General features: G+C 44.0%; 1 protein-coding gene across 2 annotated transcripts in view; it reads left to right on the top strand.

Moving 5' to 3' along the window:
* The first annotated feature begins 225 nt into the window (after positions 1-225).
* The window catches only part of UBE2Q2 (ubiquitin conjugating enzyme E2 Q2), a 48,611-nt gene continuing 22,594 nt past the window's right edge, over positions 226-26,242 (top strand). The window contains exons 1-4 of one of the 2 annotated variants that reach the window (XM_040343128.1): positions 226-623; positions 13,605-13,709; positions 17,341-17,445; positions 25,595-25,651. In XM_040343128.1, the coding sequence (XP_040199062.1) occupies positions 465-623; positions 13,605-13,709; positions 17,341-17,445; positions 25,595-25,651 (426 nt within the window). In that variant the 5' untranslated portion in view covers positions 226-464. The remainder of the gene's footprint in view (positions 624-13,604; positions 13,710-17,340; positions 17,446-25,594; positions 25,652-26,242) is intronic. The other variant, XM_040343129.1, reaches the window with a different exon arrangement.

Genomic DNA, 26,242 nt, shown 5'->3' with positions numbered 1-26,242 from the left:
AATGCCTCAGGTGGCAAGCGGTTAATGTGACTGTTCTTGTGCTTTCATTTTCCACAATACATGATGGAGGAATGTGTGTTTTACAGAAATATTATGTAATAAAAGGTATCCCTCTTCCTTATGGGACGTGTGAAGTGCATGAGGTAACTGGAGGGAGCTCAACTCGCAGAAACCCTCCCCGCGCCTGCGCAATTTCCTCTCTAAAATGCCATTCACTGAACGCACGCGCACTGGCCAGCGGCGGTTTATCAACAGTGCGCAAGTGTGTGCTTCCTCTCGGTAGTACCCCCCGTTCGTGACGTCACTGCGCCGGAAGCCTCCCGATCCGTGGCCCTCGGTAGCGTAGCTCCGCATACACAAAGCCAGGCCGTCGCCATCTTATGTACAGGCCGGGCGGAGAGCTCGGGCCCCGGGCATGACCCCGCTGTCTCCTCGGGCCTCCGCCGGGCGGAAATGAGGCCAAGATGTCTGTCTCTGGGCTAAAGGCCGAGCTGCGACTCCTCGAGTCTATTTTCGGGAAGGAGCACGAGAGGTTCCGGATCATCAGCTGGAGGCTGGACGAGCTGCACTGTGTGTTCATCCAGAGCACCGGAGGGGCCCTGACCATCCACTGCAACATCACGGTTAGTGTCAGGAGCGAGGGTAGGCCTCACAGGATGGGCTGCATACCTCAGCTCTGCCTCATGGGGGAGCACTGCCTGTCTGGGGGGAAACTACGTACTGGGGGGGTAGGCCTGGGTATAGCTTGTCTATGGGGGACTCGGAACACTGCATGGAAAATCCTCTGGGGGCGCCATGTCTGCCTCTCACCATAACACAAGTCAGCTGATCAGTGCAGGGCTCCCCATGTAAAGTGTATGTGAGATCATGACTGTCCTGTGATGTGGGCATCGCGACTGTCCTGTGATGTGGGCATCGCGACTGTCCTGTGATGTGGGCATCGCGACTGTCCTGTGATGTGGGCATCGCGACTGTCCTGGGATGTGGGCATCGCGACTGTCCTGGGATGTGGGCATCGCGACTGTCCTGTGATGTGGGCATCGCGACTGTCCTGTGATGTGGGCATCGCGACTGTCCTGTGATGTGGGCATCGCGACTGTCCTGTGATGTGGGCATCGCGACTGTCCTGTGATGTGGGCATCGCGACTGTCCTGTGATGTGGGCATCGCGACTGTCCTGTGATGTGGGCATCGCGACTGTCCTGGGATGTGGGCATCGCGACTGTCCTGGGATGTGGGCATCGCGACTGTCCTGGGACCTGGCCGCTGCTTTCCTTTTCTATGTTTACTTATACACGTGTGTGTGTGTGATTTCTTTGGGCTTCTTTCTCTACATGCAGAAACACAGAGGAAAAAGTCAGAGGCGATGTGATTTGGCACATGATGCGTAGGCTGGTGTTAGAGGAGCTCCAGGCTCCTTCAGAAAAAAATGAAGCCCGGCAGCAACAAATACTGTAACTCTTGACTTTTAAAGCGGGGGTTCACCCTATCGACCAAAAAAAAAAATTTTTTTTTTCTTTTACCTTAAAATCAGGCATTGTAGCGCGAGCTACAGTATGCCTGTCCCGAATTTTTTACCCCCGTACTCACCTTGTAGTCGTCCATCGAAGATACCGGGGAATGGGCGTGCCTATGGAGACGGAGGATGATTGACGGCCGGCTCTGGCGCGTCACGCTTCTCCGGAAATAGCCGAAATAGGCTCGGTCTTCACGACGCGTGCGCATAGCCTGTGCGCAGGCGCCGTGAAGAGCCGAGACCTACTCCAGCTGTCTTCGGGGAGAGTGACGTGCCAGGGCCGGCCGTCAATCATCCTCCCTCTCCATAGGCACGCCCATTCCCCGCGGGAGCCGAAACCTACGATGTCGGATTACAAGGTAATTCCGGGGTTAAAAAAATCGGGACAGGCATACTGTAGCTCGCGCTACAATGCCTGTCTCGATGATAAAATGTGTCGGGGGGGGGGGGGGGGGTGAACTACCGCTTTAATATTAAGAGACTTTGCCTGTCCACAAATCCAGCGCTGTCATTACTTTGCTGATTTTTTTCAATTGGCTCTCAGGTACTGCCGCCGCCATCTCCAGTAAAGGGAAACCGTTAGTAAAGCCTTGTGGCTTCATGGCAGGCTCTCTACTCCACGTGCGCAAAGCGCTCTGTAAATGTGGGGGGGTCTGAACTTCTGGATGAGTTTGCTGTTGCAAAGTCAGCTTGAAGTGAGAGCGGGTACCTGTCAAAACCAGGTACCCGCCCCCCCCCCCCCCCCAAAAGGTGCTAAATAAGGAGGCACATAAGCGAAGCTTCATCTTTTGGGTGTACCTCTGTATTAAGACCTTGTGTTGTGTGTAATAAAATATATATACTTTTTTTATTTTATTTTTTCCTGTAGACGCTGCACATGGCCACATAGGTTGCTATAGAGATGATTTTGCAGACATTAAAAAAAGGCTAAACGCCTGTCTAAGCAGCATTAATTTTTTTATATATATATCTCCCGGGGCCCCCCTGCAGGCCCTAGGCTCCTCATCTTCTACAAGTGCCCCATAACAAGCCTCTTGCTATGGGGACACTCATGCAGGTACGCTCCCAAGCCGGGCTGTGTCTCCCCTCCTCGTTTTGACTGACAGCAGTAGGAGCTAATGGTGTGAATCCAGGACGAGTGCTGGGCTGCCAGTGGGGACAGAGCTGGATCAAGAATGGTGTTGGGCAAGTGTTTTTGGAGGGGGAGGCAAATAAAATTGTTCCTTAATGCCTAGAATGTGTTCAGTCTATTTTTAGGACCTGGTGTCAACAGTTTGAACAGGGAGTCTGGAGGGTAGCTGGTCACAGAAGTTTTTTTTACCTTAACCACTTAAGGACTGAGCCTCTTTCTGGGGTTTGGTATTTGCAAGTTACATTTTTTTTTTGCTAGAAAATTACTTAATTTTTATTAATTTGTTTGTGAAAGATAATGTTTTGCCGAGTAAATTGATACCCAACATGTCACGCTTCAAAATTGTACCAGCTCATAAAATGGCGACAAACTTTTACCCTTAAAAATAGGCATTCTACAGGTTGCATGTTTAAGTTAGAGGAGGGCTAGATTATTGCTCTCGCTCTACCGATCGCGGCAATACATCACGTGTGGCTTGAACACAGTTTTCATGTAGGGAAACTGCTCACGTATGAGTTTGCTTTTGCACGCGAGACGGGGGGCGCATTTAAAAAAAATAAATAAATTTCCCCCACTGTTTAAGAAAATTAAAGTGTGCCTTTTTTTTTTTTTTTATTCCTATTACAAGGAATGTAAACATCCCTTGTAATAGGGGGGGGGAAGCATGACAGGACCTCTTTAAATATGAGATCAGGGGTCAAAAAGACGAAATGGAGCCCACACTGGGCTGCAGGAATGAAGCCATGCAAATTCGGCTGAACTCGCACCATTTCACTCTTGCTGGTCAGTCCTGATTTCGGGAGACATCTGTGCAGGTTTCTACACAGGTGTCAATGTAAATTGCGGGCTGAAATCGCAAAAAGTAGTACAGAAACTGATTTTTGAAATTGGTGCAGCGCCACAAATGCTGCCAATTTGACATGTCAAATCGCACCAGTGTGAACCTGGGCTTTTTGAAAAGAAAGTCTCTTTGGTTCACAATGATGCTACTTAAAGCAGGGTTCCAACCACAATTAGCATTTTTTAAATGCATGTCCTTTCATCCTGCGTTTTTATAATCTAAATCCGGTCACTTACTATTTTACAATCCGCCGCTGCTCCGCATAGATATTCAAAAAAGATAGTTTATAAAACTATGTCCACACCGTTGTCATTTTGCTTGTGGGCATTGTGAAGCTCACAAGCACTTCCTGGAAGTCTTGGATGGGGAGTGATTATTGGGTAGCGCACTGCATCCTGGGAAATGATGACACACATTTCCCAGGAGCATTAGAGGGAGATGATGTCAGAATCCTAGGTGGATCCAAAGGCAGATTTTGTGGGACCGCATAGCAACAGGCATTTCCAGATGAGTAAAAATTTTTTTTAGGTCTAATGAGCACAATAATGAAAATATTTTTGGGATGGAAACTCCACTTTAACGTGAAGTAGCGTGATTTCAAAGTAGCAAGGTCAGTACAGCCGTGGCACTCTGCCGACATGTATCTACATGGCGCTGTCGTCAGCGGTTAACCACTTAAGCCCTGGACCAGAGCACTTTTTGCGATTCGGCACTGCGTCGCTTTAACCACTTAAGGACCGCCTCCTGCACATATACGTCAGCAGAATGGCATGGCTGGGCACATGTACGTACAGGACCCTGCCTGAAGCTCCGGCACCGCGGGACCCGCGGACCCGATCGCCGCTGGAGTCCCGCGATCGGTCCCCGGAGCTGAAGAATGGGGAGAGCCGCGTGTAAACACAGCTTCCCCATTCTTCACTGTGGCGGCTGCACCGATCGTGTCATCCCTTTTATAGGGAGACACAATCGATGATGTCAGTCCTACAGCCACACCCCCCTACAGTTTTAAACACACACTAGGTGAAACATAACTCCTTCAGCGTCCCCTGTGGTTAACTCCCAAACTGCAACTGTCATTTCCACAGTAAACAATGAAATTTAAAGGGGTGGTTCCCCCTAAAACACATTTCTAACAATAGATTCGTAAGACCCGTTACACTGCGGGTAGGCTGGCTTTTTTTTTTTTTTTTTTTTTTTTAAGTACATACCTCGATCTCTGCGTTTCGTCCCTTGTCAGTGGGCGTTCCTAGTTGATTGACGTTCCTCGGACGGGCGCATACGTGACGTCACGACTTTCCGAAAGAAGCCGAACGTCGCTGCGCAGGCGCCGTATAGAGCCGACTCTATATGGCGCCTGCGCAATGACGTTCGGCTTCTGTCGGAAAGTCGTGACGTCACGTATGCGCCCGTCCGAGGAACGTCAATCAACTAGGAACGCCCACCGCCAAGGGACGAGACAGCGAGATCTCGGTATGTACGAAAAAAAAAAAAAAAAAAAGCCAGCCTACCCGCAGTGTAACGGGTCTTACGAATCTATTGTTAGAAATTTTGTTTTAGGGGGAACCACCGCTTTAAATGAATTTTTTGCTGTGAAAATGACAATGGTCCCAAAAATGTGAAAATTGTCCGAAGTGTCTGCCATAATGTCGCAGTCACAAAAAAAATCGATGATCGCCGCCATTAGCAGTAAAAAAAAATAATTAATAAAAATGCAATAAAACTATCCCCTATTATGTAAATGCTATAAATTTAGCGCAAACCAACCGATAAACGCTTATTGCGATTTTTTTTTTTATTTTTTTTATTTTTTTTTTTTTTCCAAATATGTAGAAGAATACGTATCGGCCTAAACTGAGGGAATTTTTTTTATATATATATTTTTGGGGGATATTTATAACAAAAAGTAAAAAATATTGCATTTAAATATTGCATTTTTTTTCAAAATTGTCGCTCTGTTTTTGTTTATAGCGCAAAAAAAACAACTTGAGAGGTGATCAAATACAACCAAAAGAAAGCTCTATTTGTGGGGAAAAAAGGACGCCAATTTTGTTTGGGAGCCAGGTCGCACGACCGCGCAATTGTCAGTTAAAGCGACGCAGTGCCGAATCGCAAAAAGGGGCAAGGTCCTTTAGCTGCATTTTGGTCCGGGTCTTAAAGGGTCACTTAAGGAATTTTTTTTTTCTAGCTAAATAGCTTCCTTTACCTTACTGCAGTCTTGGTTTCATGTCCTCATTGTTCGTTTTTGCTTTGATGTTGCTGTAATTCCTCTCTGTTCTGGACACTTCCTGGTTGTCTGTTTCCTGATCACCACAGTACTGGGAGGTTTCTCACTGTGGTGACTAATCAAGGAGGTGTGATTACTGTGTGTCAGCACTAATCTAGTTTCGTTTTACAAAGCATCACTGCCCTTTATTGGCTTTGTCTCTGTAAATCAGAGAACCAGGAAACTACAGCAAAAACGAAACTAAACTGCAGGTACATTATATGATTGGTTTTTATCTATTTTTAATAATTTTTAAAAGGAATCCGTTAACTATTATGTCTCTATACCCTGTAAACAGTCATTTCAGCAAAAAAAAAATTCCTTTAGTGACCGTTTAGGTGGTTAACTGACAATTGCGTGGTCGTGCGACGTGGCTCCCAAACAAAATTAACTATTTTTTTTCCACAAATAGAGCTTTCTTTTGGTGGTATTTGATCACCTCTGCGTTTTTTTTTTTTTTTTTTTTTTGTGCTATAAACAAAATGATTACAATTTTGAAAAACAATATTTTTTTTTTTTTTTTGCTGTAATATCCCCATAAAAAAATTTTTCCTCAGTTTAGGCCGATATGTATTCTACAAATTTTTGGTTAAAAAAAATCGCAATTGCGCAAAAGTTATAGCATCTACAAAATGGAGAATAGTTGTATGGCATTTTTATCTAATATTATATATATATTTTTTTTTTTTACTGCGACATTATGGCGGACACTTGACGCCATTTTGGGACCATTGACATTGATGCTGCGATCAGTGCTGTAAAAATGCACTTTTTACTGTAAAAATGACACCGGCAGTAAAGAGGTTAACCAGTAGGGGGCGCTGAAGGGGTTAAGTGTGTCCTAGGGATGTGTTCTAACTGTGGGGGGCGTGGCTACGTGACACGACACTGATCACTGCTCCCGATTACAGCATTTCCCCGTTCTTCCTCTCTGAGACGAACACGGGTATCTGCGGAATGCCATGTCTTAAAGGGGACTTGCCTGTACGCTCATTTGCCCAGCCATTACATTGTGCTGACGTATATCGTCGTGCGCTGGTCGGCAAGGGGTTAATGTCTAGTGAAAAAATAAAGGTGTTAACTTCCGGTGTACTTCCTGGTTTTTGTGGCGAGTAGTGTGGTGGAATTCGCACATAGCTGAACCAACAATGCGATTTTCAGAATGATTTACATTGTCTATGGAGATTAAATTCACAATGCTGTAAACTTGCACAAGACCCTTTATTACATTCGCAGAGGCATCGCAACACATAGATGTGAACAATTGTCATTGAAAACAATGACTTTATGGATGACATTCGAATCTAGTTTTTTTTTTTTTTTTTTTTTAATGCATTGCATTCGTTATCAACTTGCACGAGTGTGAGTGGGGCTAATTGTCACGATGACGCGGTGCCTGGACTGATTTCAGTGACGTCAGCAGAGAGCAGACTTCAGTCCACTCTCTGCTGAAAACGGGTCACAGGAGTGTAAAATGAATTTCACTCCTGTGACTCATAGAGGTCCAGACAAATGAGTTTTGGCTGGACTTCTCCTTTTAATGTTCAGCATGAAATGGGGCTTGGTTATGTAGCATGAGGCTGTTTATCCTGCAATTTTTGGTAAACTCATTCAATGAATGCAAGCTGAGATAACATGCACTGGCTATGTTATTGTTTTAATTCAAGAATTTGAGAACTCCAACTATTTTCGATTAACCAATAAACCTAAAATCGGTTCTGATATCACTTTTACGAACCTGGCAGCTTATTCTCAATAGAGTCTTCAATATTTGAAAACAAAATTAAGGTTTTCTAACTACCAGCCATGAATGAGTCCTTATATTTTAAAGGGGTTGTAAAGGTAAAACATTTTTTCCCTAAATAGCTTCCTTTACCTTAGTGCAGTCCTCCTTCACTTACCTCATCCTTCCATTTTGCTTTTAAATGTCCTTATTTCTTCTGAGAAATCCTCACTTCCTGTTCTTCTGTCTGTAACTCCACACAGGAATGCGAGGCTTTCTCCCTGGTGTGGGGAAAGCCTCTTGAGGGGGGAGGGGCAAGCAGGAGTGTCAGGACGCCCACTAACACACAGCTTCTTTCTCTATCTTCAAAGTAGAGAGTGCCCTGACCCTCCTGCTCGCCCCCTCCCCCCTCAAGAGGCTTTCTCCACACCAGGGAGAAAGCCTTGCATTACTGTGTGTAGTTAGACACAAGAACAGGAAGTGAGGATTTCTCAGAAGAAAAAAGGACATTTAAAAGCAAAATCAAAGGATGAGGTAAGTGAAGGAGGACTGCACTAAGGTAAAGGAAGCTATTTAGGGAAAAAAACTAATTGCCTTTACAACCCCTTTAGGAGCACCTGTCATTCCAGATCCATCATGGCAGCGCCTGTTGGCAGACATCCACTCACCTGCTGCCGCCACGTCTCTCACCTTGTGTCACTGTTGTCGCCACCTGTCCCATTAAAGTAAATGCGACTGTCAGTGAGTCAACAGCGGGTCAGAAGGGAGCTGCTGCTGGACATAAGACAGTTGCTCTTTAAAAAAATGTATTTAAATCTAGCCTTTTTTTTTACTAGTGATTCAAATCCACCCTGTTGCTAACCACCTACCTTTTCCCTTGTAATTTAAGATTCCTGCCAAAATGCATTTTTCAGTTATTGACAATCCTGATCCCGAAGCCAATATTGCTTTTTCAAGAGCTTGATCAATGTTCTCCTGATTTTCAGGTTCCATTTTATCTATAAATGCAGGTATTGTGTATTTTTGGGAGTCTGTGGTATGTAGCACTTCCTTAATGATGCTGTTGATGAAGAAACGCTTTGATCCAGTAGCAGCAGAAAGAGTGTTTCTGGAATAAGAACTCTAAAGTGAAAAGCTACTCGCACTTACATTATAGTCCTCATTTTATTCCATAATGTCTTTAGGTCACTGGCATTCAAAGATGTGTGTTGTCGTCCTTGTAGCAATATTTGCAGCTTTGCATTCAGCAGAAATTGCACTGAAAATGTTTCCAAACGCTAGATATTGGTCTTACCATTTTACTGAGAGGAGGAAAAGAAAAAACGATTTACTGACAAGACTAATCAAAAAAATGCTGTGTTGGTGGGCAACATTTGACGTGGTAGTAAACTTGTTTGATATTTTTTTTATCTACAGGTGATCTTCTAAGAAATCTTACCTGTAGATAAAATGAATACCTCCTAAACGTGCACCGTTTAGGAGGTATTCTACACAGCAGCTGATGTCAACGACCCGTGCTTTCTGGAGGAACAGCATACTGCTCCTTCAGGCATCATGGCTCGGTCGGTCAGACAGGCTGAGTCTGAACAAAGTCAGACGGAAGACCGGGTGAAGATGGAAGCCCTGTCGGAGGACTTTGTTTTAAGGCAAGTCTCTGGTAATTTGCTAGTATGCAACGCTTTCTTTTCCATGTCATGTAAAAACAATCCTAGCAGCTGTTTAGCCGCTTGATTGTTTTTACAGACAGTGGGAGGGACCAGATGGTCCCTAGGTATCTCTGACCTTCGGATGCTGGAAGTGATGTCACTTACGGCACCTGCAGATGTAAACTCTGAGATCGCTTTTTTTTTTTTTCGGTATGTCAAGTTTAGAGGAGAAACCTGTCGCGTGTCCCAGGAGATTGCCTAGAGCAGGGCTCGACAAATCCAGGTCGCCATGGCGACTAGAAATAGCGTCCTGGCGACTTGGCTTGGAAGGTGGGCAAAAAAAAATGTTGTTCCATAGAACGCGGCCTCGCCTAAAACATCCTGCTCGCCGCGATCCTGGAAAAAGGCAGCGACCGGCATCTGCACCCACCCAGCTGAAATAAATGATGTGGTTGAGAATTATGTATATGGCTCGTATACTTATATTACAAAAATGGATATCAAAATATCCGCCAACGATGGATTAGGGCAATTAATATTTATCCAGGACAAGAGGAATTAACACATGGGAGGCGCTCTTAAAAAAATCTTTACAATTTGGCATTGGCTAGTCTCCAATCTGTCTGAACAATCAGTTGAGCGAATGATAAATAAAACTGACTAATAATGACATAAGAGGGGGATAAATATTCAATCCATTAATGAGATAAATGGCCCTGAGGAAACAAGGACATTTTTTTTTTTTTTATCTATTGGGAAAAACTGTTATTGGTGGCATACCCCAAGGTTCAGTGTTTGGACCCTAACCTATTTAACATATTTTATAATGGAGTTTAGGATTAAGTACAGATCCAGTGTTGGCAGATGACACTAAGCTATGCAGTGGAAGAAAAACATTACAGCAGGAGTGCCCAACCTTTTGAAGAGTGAGGGCCACTTAAGCAACTTGGTAACCGATCGCGGGCCACAATGAGCGGAAAGTGTGGGTGGCATGTCCGTGTCTGCTCTGAATATGCAGAGCGGACACGGACACAACCCCCTATTGGAATACAATAGCGCAGCATAGAGATCACTTGTTAGTACTGCGATATCTGGGTTTATTTTTATTTTTTGTTTCTGATAATATGCAGTCTTTTCTGTGTTTTTTTTTTTTTTTTTTTTTTTTTTTTTGTACCAAAACTGTACACATTTTAAATGAAAAGCGTTTGTTCTGTTTCCTGTATGAGATATTTTGGACTTTGTCCCTTCGAGAATTTTCGTACGAAAATTTGGAATCTGCTGTACACACTATATGAAAATCGTACAAAAATTCTTTGGATGAAAATGTTTGCTCGACTTAGTGTGTGTGTGTGTGTGTGTGTGTGTGTGTGTGCGAGCCTTTAGACTTTGCCACATTAAAATGTTATACAGCATAATGAATGGCCAGTTTGTGGTCCATGGAATGATTCATTGGCTTTGCAAACACTATGAGGGTGTACAGGTTTTTGGCTGCCTTAGGAGCGAGGCACTGTTGGGTACTAGATGTACCCACATGGTGGTGTTGGAGGCATAGAGAAGGCATAACAGAAGTTGGCCATAGAGATTGAGACTGAGGCCCGGGCATGGCATCGCGTCTAGGCCCCCGGAAGTAAAGCCAGGGACTTGGGAGCAAAGGCTGGGACCGATGTATATCTATTTTTTTCTTTCCTGCCTAGAGGAGAGATGTATACATCTCTCCATAAAGATGACCTGTCACGCGCCATTCCTATTACAAGGGATGTTTACATTCCTTTGTAATGGGAACAAAAGTGAGCAAAACTTAATATTTATTTTTTAAAAGGAAAAGTGTAAAAATTGAGCGTCCCCGCAAGCTTGAGCGCATACATAGGTCACGCCTGCATATGTAAACATTCTAATTGCACTTGTGAGGTATCCCCGCTAACGTTGGCGCGAGGGCAATAATTCTAGCATTCGACTCTGTAACGCTCAACGTGTAACCTGTAAAAAAGAAAAGAGCATCGCCTATGGAGATTTGTAAGTACTGAAGTTTGGCACCATACCAAGCACATAACAAGTGTGCATGATGTGAGGCATCTATTTTACTTGGCATATTGTCTGTCACATTATACAAAAAATTGCGTTTGAGAAATTGCTGCGCAAATACCGTGTGATAAGTTGCTGTGACCGATATTTTGTTCCACAGGGTCTCTGCCTAAAAAAAAAAAAAGAAAGTTTGGGGCTTCTGAATTATTTTCTAGCATTAAATTTAGGGGTGCAACAGATCAAAAAACTCACGGTTCGGATCAGGAGTCTCGGATCGGCAAAACAAAATAATTTCCCCCCACTGTAATATCCACATCTCCTTCTTTCCTCTCAGTACAGTGACCCCCTCCTCCTCCTCCTCCTCCTCCTCAGTACAGTGACACCCCCCCCCCCTCAGGCAGTACAGACACTCCCCGAGCGGTGTGTCCCACGAGTGCGGGCTCCTGCTCTGTGGGTGTACACAGGAGGGCCGCCGCCGGGTGTACCAAGATGGCCGGAGCTAGGCCGAAGACGCAGACTTTCCTAATGTTATTCCTGCGGCTCCTGAGCTAGGCCGAAGCCGCGGCCTTTCCTAGCGTTCTGGTCGCGGCTCCGGAGGTAGGCCGAAGCCACGGCCATGACGTTAGGAAAGGCCGCGGCTTCGGCCTAGCTCCGGAGCTGTGGCAATCCGCGGATCACAGTGTGTTCCGATTCGAAGGGGGTGACCCGTTCAGTCTTTAAGTCATTCCACAGCTTTTCAATGGGGTTTAAGTCTGGGCTTTGACTAGGCCATGCAAGGAAGTTCACATTTTTATCCTTCAACCACTGTGTGATTTTTTTTTTTCTGTATGATTTTGGATTATTGTCATGTTGGAAAGTAAACCTTTTTCCCTTTGACAACTTTGACAGAAGGCAGCAGATTTTTTTTCCCGTTTAAGAATTGGAAGGAAAAATGGATGGGGCAAAATGCCATCAGTGCTCCAGTCTCTGCTGCAGAGAAACACCCCCCATAACAGGATATTAACACCATTCCTACAGTAAAGCATGGAGGTGGTATTTCAGTCCAACATATGATTTGGTGTTGGCCAAATAATTCAATTTTAGTCCCCTCTGACCACTTGGTAGCCTCTCTGACCAGTTTCTCTTGGCTTTTATCAGTGTGGTACAATGTCCTGGTCCAGGGGAGGGTCTGTGTTATACCAAAGCAGCAAAAAGGGTCGCTGGTTCGAATCCCAACCACGAAACCACCTGCCTAGAGTTTGCATGTTCTCCCTGTGCCTGCATGGGTTTTCTCTGGGTACTCGGGTTTCCTTCCACACTCCAAAGATATATTAGTAGGTTAATTAGATCCTGTCTAAATTGGCCATGTTATGAATGTGAGTTGGGGACCTCGGATTGTAAGCTCCTTGAGGGTAGGGATTGATGCAAATGTATATGTAAAGCACTGTGTAATTTTATGGCGCTATATAAGTACATGAAAGAAATACCTTCTACTTGCATTGCAACGTTATCCTGGACATCTTTTGACAGGGTTTTGCCATCCATAGTTGTTTGCTTCAGTTGCACTAGCAGACACTGAAATGCACCAGGAAAGCTCTTGTCATGCTGAGCTAATTAAAGCGGAGGTTCACCCAAAAATCCACTTTTTGACATTAGCTCTAGCATACTGCTAACATCTGCAGTATGGTGTTTTTTTGTACTTATCGTTATATGAGCCCTTGTTATCCGGCTCCAAGCGGGGAATCCTGCGGGGAATGGGCGTTTCTAAGCGAAGAGGAGTTGATTGACGGCTGCTAAGGCGCGTCACGCTTTCCGAAAAACCCCGAAGTGACACTCGGGCGTTTACGATGCCTGCGCCTGCCGTGTAGCGGACTGCGCAGGCGCCGTAAACACCCGAGTGACTTCGGGTGTTTTCGGAAGGCGTGACGCGCTTTAGCAGCCAGTCAATCAACTCCTCTTTGCTTAGGAACGCCTATACCCGGAAGTAATCCCCCGCTCGGAGCCGGATAACAAGGGCTCGTATAACGATAAGTACAAAAAAAAAAACGGCATACTGCAGATGTTGGCAGTATGCTGGAGAGATGTAGCTAATGTAAGAGTTTTATTTTTGGGTGAACCCCCGCTTTAAAATGGCCACAGCTGATCAGGTTAAAATTCAAATGGCTTTGTGCCATTTAGAAGGTGTTTAGCTACACCTGATTGAGCTTGCAAGTAATTTTTAGGAGGGGGGTGAGCCTTTTTCCAACTCATGATTCTGTGATTTATTTTTATTTTTTTATTTATTTCTTCATGTTGGGGTTTAGAACATCCAAGTGAGAGAATGTATAAGTTGCACTGAGTAAATAAAGCTGAATAAAACTGTCTTCATTTTGGGCTGTAAAGCCACAGGGGGTGATTTTTCTATACCCATTGTAGGTTTAGTGTTCATGTTTGATTCTTTGAAAAATTTATTCAGACACTGACCATTTTTGTTTTCTATATAGGAGTCCTACCCTTCCTCTGCACCAATATGGTTTGTAGAATCAGATGACCCAAATCTGACTTCAGTTTTGGAACGCTTGGAAGACATTAAAAAAAGCAACACATTGGTGAGTTTTTTTATTTATTTATTTATTTATTTATTGTCGCTTGCCAACTTGTAAGCCATCATACAACATTATTAGCAGCAACTATTTTGAATTTCCAAATGATAATGTGGAGGCTGTTATTCAGTGTTTGACAGTAGTTTCTTACAACTGATAAACTCAGCCTCTCTTTAACCACTTGCCGCCCGCCAATGACATATTGACGTCGGCAAAGTGGTTGTAGAATCCTGACTGGACGTCATATGACGTCCTCAGGATTCTGAGCCGCTGCGCGCCCCTGGGGGCGCGCATCGCGGCGATCGTTGTTGCAGGGTGTCAGTCTGACACCCGGCAACACCGATCAAGGTAAAGAGTTTCTCACGGAGACTCTTTACCACGTGATCAGCCGTGTCCAATCACGGCTGATCACGATGTGAACAGGAAAAGCCGGTAATCAGCTTTTCCTTACTTGCATCTGACAGACACGAGTGGAGGAGAGCCGATCGGCTGCTCCTGTGACAGGGAGGGGTTTGTGCTGATCGATTATCGGCACAGCCCCCCCGAGGATGCCCATTGGACCACCAGGGATGCCCACTAGACCACCGGGGATTAAAAAAAAAAAGGTATGCCACCCTAGACCACCAGGGATGAGAAGGAAACAATTGAAGGCCAAGGCATTGTTTGGCATCCATTAGTACAACACATACGATAGTACCCATTTGTGCTGCCCATCAGTGCCGCCTCTCAGTGCCCATCAGTGCCGCCTCTCAGTGCCCATCAGTGCCGCCTATCAGTGCCGCCTCTCAGTGCCCATCCGTGCCGGGAAATAATGTACTTATTTACATGTTTTATAACCGAAACAAAAAAACTTGTTTTTTTTTTTCTAAATTTTTGGTCTTTTTTTTTTTTTTTTGCAGAAAATAAATATCCTAGAGGTGATCTAATACCACCAAAAGAAAGCTCTATTTGTGGGTACAAAATGATAAAAATTTCATTCGGGTACAGTGTAGCATGACCGCGCAATTGTCATTGAAAGTGCAACAGCGCTGAAAGGTAAAAATTGGTCTGGGCGGGAAGGTGTATAAGTGCCTGGTATGGAAGTGGTTAATTGATTCAGCCCCGGAAGCTTTTACCCACTTCCTGACCAGGTAATTTTGGGATCTGGCAGTGCTGCAATTTACCCAAATAAAATGTGTTTTTTCCCCCCACAAATGAAGCTTTCTTTTGGTGGTATTTGATCACCTCTGCAGGTTTTTTATTTTATTTGTGCTGTAAATAAAAAAATCGTTCAGTGGACATGAATAAAATTTTTTTTTTTTTTTTTTGACATATACCTAGTGCAGACAGTTCGGACGGGAAACACATTAACCTTATGATTTTATCGTTCGGTAGAAAATTTCCAAACTTGTCCTTCGTTTTTTCGTCTCAAAAACATCCGAACGATTATCGACTTTTGTGCCCATTAACTGTTCGAAAAACAAACTGTTTGAACCACCAAATTTCGGCCGATTTTTTTTTTTTTTTTTTTTTTTATTTTATTTTTTTTATTTTTTTTCCGCATTGTCCAGCATTACACTGGATGAAAAGAGATCGTTATTCAGCTTGGCTGAAACACAATCTCTTTTCCTCCCTGACAGATCACTGGTGTGCTTTTGTTTACATCAGCTCACCGCTGATCCATCTCTCCTGTAAAGCTGATTGGCTCCTGCTGTGTCCAATCGCAGTGTGAGCAGTACGTGTGCCCCCTTAACCCCGTGCACAAAATTGCATACACAATCGCGCACTCGGCAGTCCGGAAGCAATTCTGGTGTTGGCAAGAACTCTTCCAAAGGTCGGATTGCTAAAATGTGAAGGTGAATCGCTCAGTCTAGTGTTTCTCCCTAACCAGTTGAATGAGTGAATCGCTGCTCCTCTAGCAAGAGATTGACACCAGGCTCATTCAGATGGAGAGGAAGAAACGCGTGTGTGGGTTTTTTTTCCCTCACTCGCCTGCATAGCCATTACCGGTGGTTGCCATAGCAATCATTCGATTGGTAAAGTCCGTCAATTTTGCGGCGCTATTCGCCCACTACCGGGCGCTTTTATCACCCACCCGCCCTCGCTTGCGGCCGAGAGGGGGTTAAAACTACTGCAGAAGCTCTTTGCTGGCGGTATAGCAGTATACACACCGCTTCAAAGATGCTGCTAGCAGGATTTTTTTTTTTTTTTTTTTTTTTTTTTTTCTGTCTTACTAGCCCTGCTCCAGTGTGAAAGCCCTCTGGGCTTTCACACTGGAGACTGCAGCAGCTGTTTCAGGACGCTTTGCAGGCGCTATTTTTAGCCTTATAGCCAGGGCTGTGGAGTCGGAGCCGGGGGAAATTTTGGGTACCTGGAGTCGGCAAACAATGTACCGACTCCTACTAAATTTAGATTGGAATTAAAAAAAAAAAAAGCAAGTTTAAATGTCCCAATTCACAAAAAGTTATAATTAATGACTTCTCTACTGTAAGAATAAAGACCAATGCATGCAGTGCCTCACGTAACCGCAAAACGAACACGTTAAGGGACCGTGAAGAAGCATGCTTTTCATGTGCTTCACTATATGGCACGCAACGCACAATTAGGAGCTGCAATCCTTATAGTTTCCATAGTGTTGTGTTCTGCTTTTACAGGGAACGCATGTTAGAGAACCAGTAAGTGTCCAAATAAAAAAATTCCAACAGGAGTTTTATAAAGCACTAAAAAGTTGAAAAGTATGATCGCTCATCAAAACTTACTGTTGAAGAAGCCATCCTTGTTTATCCAGAGATCGTTAGTGATGTGGCCAGAATAGTTACTGCAATGCCACCCACCCAAGTCAGTGTCGAAAGATTATTTTCAGCCCTAAAAATAATAAAGTCTGACTTAAGAGCCTCTATGAAAGAGGATCTGGCAGAGGCAATTCTCTTCCTTAGAACTCTACATTGAATTGATTTGCATTTGCTAAGCCTATAACTACATTTCAAGATTAATATAAATCATTTCTAGGTTTTACAGATTTTGTTTTTGGTTCATTATAGATAAGCTTTGTTTTTGTTCTAAAACAACCAAATAATGTGGTTTGTATTTTTGAACTGGTAAAGATCCTGTTCCTGATGTTTATGCCTGCTGCTACTATCCAGCCACTTGATTGTTTTCATTGTGTTTGTCTTTTGCTTAAACTGTGCAATACAGTAGACTGTTGGCTTCCCAGCCAGTAGTCCTGTGGTAGGTTGCGTTTCTTTCCCTCAAGGAATGTGTAAAATACATTCGCATATTAATATAGAGGAGTCGGAGAGTCTGAGTCGGGAGTACATAAAACTGAGGAGTCGGAACATTTATCTACCGACTCCACAGCCCTGCTTATAGCGCCTGCAAAAGTGTGAAAGGGGTCTTAGGATAAACTTTTTTTTTTTTTTTTTCTCCCCCTCTCTGAATTCCTTGAAATTGCCACCTGTACCTTCATCCAAAGCCCCATGCAGACATCTGTTGTAGGCAATAAGCTAACTACAGGAGCAGGCGATTGTGTAGTACTGGGAAATGCCGTCTATATTACCCAAAATGCAGGCAATGAAATGAATGGCTGATCTGCAGTAACTGCGTTACAGAAAAACTTTTGGCAACATGTATTGGTTATTTGTGTTTTTCTTCTCTGTAGCTCTTGCAGCAACTGAAGCGATTGATTTGTGACCTGTGCAGATTGTACAACCTCCCACAGCATCCTGATGTGGAAATGCTGGATCAGCCTCTGCCTACAGGACAGGTATTTATAGTTCTCTAGACACATCGCATAGGTCTTGGCAAAAAGGACGTGTAATAATGATTTCTAGTTCAAAGGGGAAAAGTCAGTACTGTGTAAATTCTGTACATACGTTTGAAATATGTAACCAACACTCTCTACACCATACTTTAATATATTATATGCAATTTTATATCTTTGCCTTTTTTTTCAGAGTCATTTATTTTGGAGGCTTCTAAGTCCTTTGGTCACTGCTAGCAGTTTCCTATAATCTGCGGCAGGGCAGAAACAACGTATCAATTAATCGACAATGAAAATGGTTGTCAACTACAGTATTTTCATAATCGGTCAGCCAATTAGTTGGCCTGCATACAGATTCTAGTATTTGTTTACATATCAGAAAATACAGTGAAGCACACATACAGCTCGATACACCATACATGTCAGTATGTGCCTGAGAACTTGGGAATGTGAGGAGCAATGCTTAGTGGGACATGTAGTCCTGGCAGGAAGTCAGTGGTTCTAAAGGCCACATATTTTTTTTTTTTTTTTTTTACCTCGCTATGGGGGCACTCTATACTATACTTTGCAGCTTCTTATAGGGGCACTCTATACCAGTGTTCCTCAACACCAGTCCTCAAGGTGCCCCAGCAGGTCTCAAGATTTCCCTCAGATAAAACGGCTGTGGTAATTACTAAGGCAGTAAAACTGATAAAATCACCTGTGCAAAATAATGGAAAGCCTGAAAACATGACCTGTTGAGACGCCTTGAGGAGCACCCTAATCATAGTATTAGTGTGAGGGTTGATGGGCGAGTCAACAAAATGGTGCGAAAAGGCTTAGTTCAGTAGTGTGAGAAGGCAGGCAGGTGATTTAAGATGCAAGCTGTGACAGAACCCACTGTCGCTGTGTTTTGGAGGGGGCTGTGGGCTGGCCTCCTACCCACAGACTATGGCCTAGCAGAAAAAGGGAGATTTTGGAGGGCTATTTGTGGGTGAATGCATTATCTGTGGCTGGACTTGTGGAGCCGTTTCCGGCTACTTAAACCTATTGGCCCGGCTGGGCTAAATATATACTTTTATTCCACAAACAATGTACTTTTAGCTGATAAAGGCATATAAGACCCCTTTCACACTGAGGGCGTTTTGCAGGCGCTATATTGCTAAAAATAGTGCCTTCAATCAGCCCTCAAACAGCTGCACCATTCATTCCAGTGTGAAAGCCTGAGGGCTTTCACACTGGAGTGTTGCGCTAGCAGGAAGGTAAAAAAAGTCTGTTTACCGCTTCTGCCCATTGAAATCAATGGGACAGCGTGGCAATGTGCCACTGCAGCGCATTGCGGGCGGTTTTAACCCCCGCTAGCAGCCGAGAAAGGGTTAAAAGCACCCTGCTAGCGGCCGAAATGCGCCCCAAATCCGCCCATAGCGTCGGTGGTAAAAATAGCGGAGTTTTACCGCCGCCGCTATGGGTGGCTCAGTGTGAAAGGGGTCTAAAAGATGGTGGTATGCCCAAAGCATGGGGCTACGAGACTTGAGGACAAAATGGCGTTGGGATAATGTAATGTCCCTATGCAAGTTGCATCCCTTCTCCAAATCTTCCCTCTCTTGTTACTGTGTTTAATTCTGTTATGTCATGGCATGTTGACAAAAGGTGTGGTGACACATCCCAGCAGGGAATGTGTAAAGAGGGACTGCCTGCTTGTCATAATCCCCTTTTGTGTATCAACTGTAGTTTCTGTTTGAATGTACAAGTGTCAGGTTCCCATTGGTTCTTCCTTGTCCCCTACCCCTCTGACGAGGCTGACACGGGGAGTGTCCCTTGCTGTTTAAAGGTGGATGTTTTGTCCTTTAGGCTGGGTTCACACTACTACACTACTTTCATCCTACTTTGCTCTGTGTTCAATGTTTCCCTATGAGAGCGTCTTGTAGTGTCCTACACAAGTCGGTCCGACTTTGAAAATGCCCCCTGTACTACTTTTGGTCCTACATTGATCCTACTTCAGGCCCATTGAATATCATTGAAGTCGGACCAAAGTAGTATCCTGTTCATGAAAGTAGGATGGATGTAGGACCAATGTAGGACCAATGTAGCAGAGCAAAGTAGGATGAAAGTAGTGTAGTAGTGTGAACCCAGCCTAAAACAGTTTATGCTTTGTATGTTTAACCCTCAACACCTGTGTGGTTTGCCTCGTGATTGGGGGGGGGGGGGGCGGGGTTATGGCTAGTCTGCCGGTGCATTTGGAGAACAGGATACACGGGTCTGGTGGCGGTGCCCAGACAGGGTATCGGAGATCTGTCACACAAGCATTGTGCATCCAAGTTGATCATGGGGTGCGGGCTTTGTGCAACAAGGTTGTGGATCAGGCGCTGGGAGCTAATCGTGTGACCAGACCAGATCACTCTTGGCATTGGCATGTATAGACCTTTTTTTTTCCTTTTTTGTCGGTTAGTTGGAATAGGCTTAGAATGGGGGTGGCAGCAAGTTTAATTTATAGTACGGATCTGATTGGATCTGCAAGCTGACTAGAGGTCTAATGGTAGCAATATACTGCACCAATGAGAAAAGTGTGATGCATTTTGATGAACATGTATGCACTGAGCCCCTGGTGCCCAACCTGCAGTTCTGAGACCCTAGCCGCCAGTAATCAAGAGCCAGAACATTGGTTTGTAAAGGGGCTGCATCGGCAGTCTTGTGTTGCATATCTCTGCGCTATGTCTCCTGCAGCATGTCTCCTGCAGCATGTCTAATCTGACCATCTACTGTATTCTGTCCAGTCCCTGACTGTTCCCTGTAGCGTTATACAGTGGCAAGAAAAAATGGGTGATTCTGCGTTTACCCTGGTGCTAATTAAACCGTCATGTGAGAAAATGATAAATGCAGCAATCTTCAAGGAATTGATACCAAAACGATACCAAAAAAAGATGCGCAAGAAAAAATGTGAAACCCCTTGAATTTACTGATTAATTTGCCATAAAATTGGCTTGAGCTGATCACCCAAAAATTCAATTTTTTTTTTGTTTTTATTGAACATGCCTATTAACCACTTAAGCCCAGGACCATTTTGCTAGTCAATGACAGGCCACTTTTTGCAATTCGGCACTGCGTTGCTTTAACTGACAATTGCAGTGCGACGTTGCTCCCAAACATTTTTTTTTTTTACCACAAATAGAGCTTTCTTTTGGTGGTATTTGATCACCACCGCTTGCGGTTTTTATTCTTTGCGCTATAAACAAAAACAGAGCAACAATTCTGGAAAAAATGCTATTTTTTTTTTTTTTTTATCCCCAAAAAATATATAAAAAAAAATTTCCCTCAGTTTAGGCCGATACAAATTCTTCATCATTTTGGTAAAAATCGCAATAAGCGTCTATTGATCAGTTTGCGCAAAAGTTATAACGTCTACAAAAGGGGATAGTTTTATGGCATATATATATATATATATATATATATATATATATATATATATATATATATATATATATATATATATATATATATATATATATAATATATAATATATAAAAAAATTTTTTTTTTTTTTTTTTTTATTATCGTGACTGCGACATGGCTGACTCATCGGACACTTTTGACACATTTTTGGGACCATTGTACTTTTTACAGCGATCGGTGCTATAAAAATGCACTGATTACTGTGGCAATGAAAGGGGCAGTAAAGGGGTTAATCACTAGGTGGGGCTGAAGGGGTTAAGTGTGCCTAGGGACGTGTTATAACTGTAGGGGGGGATGGGCTTACTGTGACACTACAGTGATCACAGCCTCCGATTACAGGAAGCTGTGTACACTGTCCTGTCACTAGGAAGTCACGGAGCTCCCGGCGGGCGCGCCCACAATGCTGGCTTCTTAAAGGGGACGTGTATATAAAAGTCCTTCTGCCTGTCCGTGCCATGCTGTCGACGTATACAGTCGTGCGCTTGTTGGCAAGCCGTTAAACATTCACAGTCCTGGAGGGGAAAAAGGTAGACCCATAGACTAATTGCTTCAATAAAAACTAATTGGAGTCAGTTTGCACACCTGCTGTCCAATTATGAAATTCCTTTTGGAGGTGTGCTTAAGGCTGGGTTCACACTACTACACTACTTTCATCCTACTTTGCTCTGCTACATTGGTCCTACATTTATCCTACATTGGTCCTACATCCATCCTACTTTCATGAACAGGATACTACTTTGGTCCGACTTCAATGTTATTCAATGGGCCTGAAGTAGGATCAATGTAGGACCAAAAGTAGTACAGGGAGCATTTTCAAAGTCGGACCGACTTGTGTAGGACGCTACAAGACGCTCTCATAGGGAAACATTGAACACAGAGCAAAGTAGGATGAAAGTAGTGTAGTAGTGTGAACCCAGCCTTAGAGCTACTTTGCGAAGACACTTAAACATGTTAAGATTGGTCACATCAGTGGATGCTTCTTATGAATAGCAATGTCTTGCAGACTGAAGACTTGCAATCAAGAGTAGTTGATCTGCTTAAGGCTGGCAAGCAATACAAGGCAATCTGTGTTTAGGCATCCATCAGTCGATCATTTAGTACTGTGGCTACACTCTTAGTGGTGCCCAGTCAGGATTCCCAAGGCCCAACGCAGAATCCTCATTGAGGTAAAGAACCGCCCACAATGCTTGAAGACATCACTGGTACTGGCAATCATGCCTGTACATGAGTCTTCCTTACGCAAGCCTTTGAAAAGGCAAAGTATCCATAGCAGAACACCACGGAGGGAAGCTGCCGTTCTCAAAAAATAAATGACTGCCTAGCTGAAGTTTGCCAAAGAGTACCCTGGGAAAATGTCTTTTGTGGACTGATGAAATAAGTCAAATTGTTTTGGAAGAATACTCGGCACTATCTATTGTGCAAACAAAGCGCAGCTTGCCAACATCCCAACAGTGAGGTATGATGGAAGACACAACTTGATTTGAGCTTGATTCACTGCCTCAGGGTCTGGACTACTTTCCATCATTGAGGGGAAATTTAATTCCATACCAGAATATTCTACAGGATAATGTCAGGGGGGCTGTCCACCAGCTGAAGTTTATTAGCAGTTGGGTTATACAACAGGACAATTGCCCCAAGCATTGAAGTAAATCCACCACCGACTGGCTTCAGAAAAACAAAATGAGCCTTTTTATAGTGGCCTAGTCAGTCCAGACCTCAACACCATAGAAAAATGGTTATATAAAGTCGGCGCTTGTGTGCTAATCAGTTAGAGCCCCCCTAAAATACTCCCAAGGGAGGACAAGAGTAAAGCGGGGTAGTGGTGCTACCTAAATGTGAGCTCAAAATTTAAGCAAATAAATTTAAATATGATCAACCAGAAAGTAGGTATCAGATCAGCGAGTGTTCACGCAGTGTAAATCCAAGAGAAAAAACAAGTGTGTGGACACTAAGTAGTGTCTGAATGAATTATATGTTGTAGATAAACTCTAATATTTAATGTGGTAGTTTGGCCACCTCAAGTAGGTAACCAAGTGTGAATGGTGTCAAAGTGTAATTACTACATAAATAACACAAGATATGTATATCCGGTTATAAACCATATAACAGGTACCAGTCCAAGTGTATAATTGTAAAAGAGGTGCTAGTAGCCACCTCTTGATTAGTTCATGTGGTACATGCCTAAATTAAAAGCTAGAAGGATAAAGTCCAGGGTCGATCCAGCAGAACCAGGATACGATTTCTCCTAGCAGGTAGGGTTGGTAGGGCTGTACAGGAGATGTTCGGAAACCAGTGCTGGGTTCTCCGTAGTGATGGGGTACAATCAAGTGACTATGGTGAGTCCCCACCAGATCTCGACACCCCTGCAGGGGCAGACGGCATAACACAGGGTTTGACAAATTTGCTTGGAATCTAGGAGCCAGCTAAAAAGGTTTGGAGACAGAAAATGCGCCCCGTCCCAGCAAGCTCGCGCGCAGAAGCGAACGCATCCGTGAGTAGCGCCCGCATATGTAAATGGTATTCAAACCACACATGTGAGCTATTGGTAGAGCGAGAGCAATAATTCTAGCCCCAGACCTCCTCTGTAACTCAAAACATGCAACCTGTAGACATTTTTTAAACGTCGCCTATGGAGATTTTAAAGGGTAAAAGTTTGTCGCCATTCCACGAGCGGACGCAATTTTGAAGCGTGACATGTTGGGTATCAATTTACTTTGCGTAACATTATCTTTCACAATATAAAAAAAAATTGGGCTAACTTTACTGTTTTATTTTTTAATTAAAGTGTATTTTTTTTCCCCCCAAAAAAGTGCGCTTGTAAGACCGCTGCGCAAATACGGCGTGACAAAGTATTGCAACGACCGCCATTTTATTCTCTAGGGTGTTAGAATAAAAAATATATATACAATGTTTTGGGGTTCTAATTAGAGGGAAGGAGATGGCATTACAAGTAAAACAGCAGTTCTAATGTGCTGTTCACGGTTTTCCTTGCCAACGCCCACCACAAGATGGTGCCAGATCACAAAAGGAAGCTTAGGCCCGCAAAAGGCCGCAAAGCCACGGCCTCAATTACCGGCCCGCTGCGATTGCCGGCCCGCTGCGATCGCGGGAGGTAGGGGGCGCACGGAGACACAGGATTCTGTGTCTCCGTGCGCTGCACCGGCCGGTAATTGAGGCTGTGGCCTTCTGCAGGCCTAAGCTTCCCCCGGGCACCAGGTCACAATTTCTTGTCGCAATTGCGACCAGGCGCCCGGATTTTGTCGAGCCCTGGCATAACAGGTGGATTCACACCAAAGCTCCTCGTCCGACCTCTCAGATCCTCCTCTCCAACTCGCTCCAAGGAGGGCTAGACGCTGGGAAGTCCTCAAAAATAAAAATCAGAAGGTTCCCATGGTGTAGTATAAACGTTGCTCTTTATTTTAATAAAAATGTCAGCACAAGCCACTATACAGGCTAAAATCTACTAAAAATGTGTACAGCGGAACATACACAATGTAAACGAGCAAGCACAAGTGGTCGCTGCATGCGCATCACCTGCGTTCCACTACTCCTTTAGTGATGTATGTGTGTAGGCTCCGCCTTACTAGTTTCGTCTGAGGCGATAACCCCATAGAGATGCTGTGGAAGGCCCTCGAGAGCCGAACTCCAGATATCCTATAGCTGTGTCTGAGCTAAATGCGTTTTGTGTAGAGGAATGGTCAAAAATTCCTCCTGAGCGATGTGCAGGTCTGATCTGGAGCTACTGGAAGCGCTTGCTTGAAGTTATTGCTGCCTAAGAAGGTTCGACTAGCTAGGAACGCCAAGAGTTCAGTTTTTCTTCCAGTACTTAATGTTTAATGGGCGCATTCAAAAAAGATGAGAAACATTTGAATTGTTTGTGTTTTTATCAGCTTGAGTACAATGCATTTTGTCTCTTGTGATTTTAGATGGAGGATCAGGTCATATTTTGGGGCAAATTACTGCAGGAAACTAGTTTCAAGGAGTTCAGATGTTTGTTTTTCACTGAATACTATGAGTTTAGTTTTGGTAAAGGGTGGTGGCAGTTTAGACCCCTATACCTTGAATGATGAACACAACTGCTTAAAGTGGTGGTTCCCCCTAAAACTAATTTCTAACAATAGATTCGTAAGACCCGTTACACTGCGGGTAGGCTGGCTTTTTTTTTTTTTTTTTTTATTCGTACATACCGAGATCTCCCCGTCTCGTCCCTAGGCGGTGGGCGGAACTAGTTGATTGACGTTCCTCGGACGGGCGCGTACGTGACGTCACGACTTTCCGAAAGAAGCCGAACGTCGCTGCGCATGCGCCGTATAGAGTCGGCTCTATACGGCGCATGCGCAGCGACGTTCGGCTTCTTTCGGAAAGTCGTGACGTCACGTACGCGCCCGTCCGAGGAACGTCAATCAACTAGGAACGCCCACCGACAAGGAACGAGACGGGGAGATATCGGTATGTACTAAAAAAAAAAAAAAAAAAAAGCCAGCCTACCCGCAGTGTAACGGGTCTTACGAATCTATTGTTAGCAATGTGTTTTAGGGGGAACCACCCCTTTAAAGATTTTGCATTGCTGTGTATATCCATTGATTTAATTTTGTTGCAAAGGTTTAGCTTTCGAAACACTTTGCATAGAATTTATTACAGAAAGTACTGTGAGCTAGTTTTTACCTATTTATTTTGTGTGCCAGCTTAAAAAAAACTTGCTCAGGTTTTTTATTTTTTGCAGAATGGCACAACAGAGGAAGTCACGTCTGAAGAGGAAGAGGAGGAAGACATGGGAGAGGTAAGAAATATGAAACTGGTAAATTTTAATATGAATATCTCAAAGCGCTTCTTATGATGGCCAAAGAATCTTCTGCATCCAACATGCTTCCAGATGCTTGCACCCCACTGTACATTGTGTTTTCTTCTGCTGACCTTTGTCTTGTAAACATGAAGAGGTGGGCGGATGAAACCACGGCACTTTTTGTAGCATTGAATGAGTGGAGATGGGATGGAGAGATAAGTGGTGTTCATCTTCAGCATCTAATTTAGGGCCACTTCACACCACGTGTGTGGGTTTTTTTTTTTTGTTTTTTTTTTTTTCCTGCATCAAAAATGCATGGATAGAAAGTTATGATTTCCAGTGGCTTGGTTCACACCAGTGCAGTCGGTTCCAGGGTGTTCCAGAAAAAAAAGAACATGCTGCATTTGTTCTGGACTGTGCTTGAAAGTGGTAAATTGAATAAAAAATGCACTGGAATACACGGCCTTATTCAAGGTAAAAGCTGAGTTCTACACATACTTTAGCTGCTGACTTCTAATATTAGGACACTTGCCTGTCCTGGCGTCAGTGATGTCCAGTCGGAGCAGATGTTTGTCTCCTACTGGCCCA

This window comes from Rana temporaria, chromosome 3, assembly GCF_905171775.1.
Source record: "Rana temporaria chromosome 3, aRanTem1.1, whole genome shotgun sequence".
NCBI classification, from domain to species: domain Eukaryota; kingdom Metazoa; phylum Chordata; class Amphibia; order Anura; family Ranidae; genus Rana; species Rana temporaria.
The sequence above is the reverse complement of the archived record's forward strand: the minus strand, read 5'-3'. Positions and strand labels throughout refer to the sequence as shown.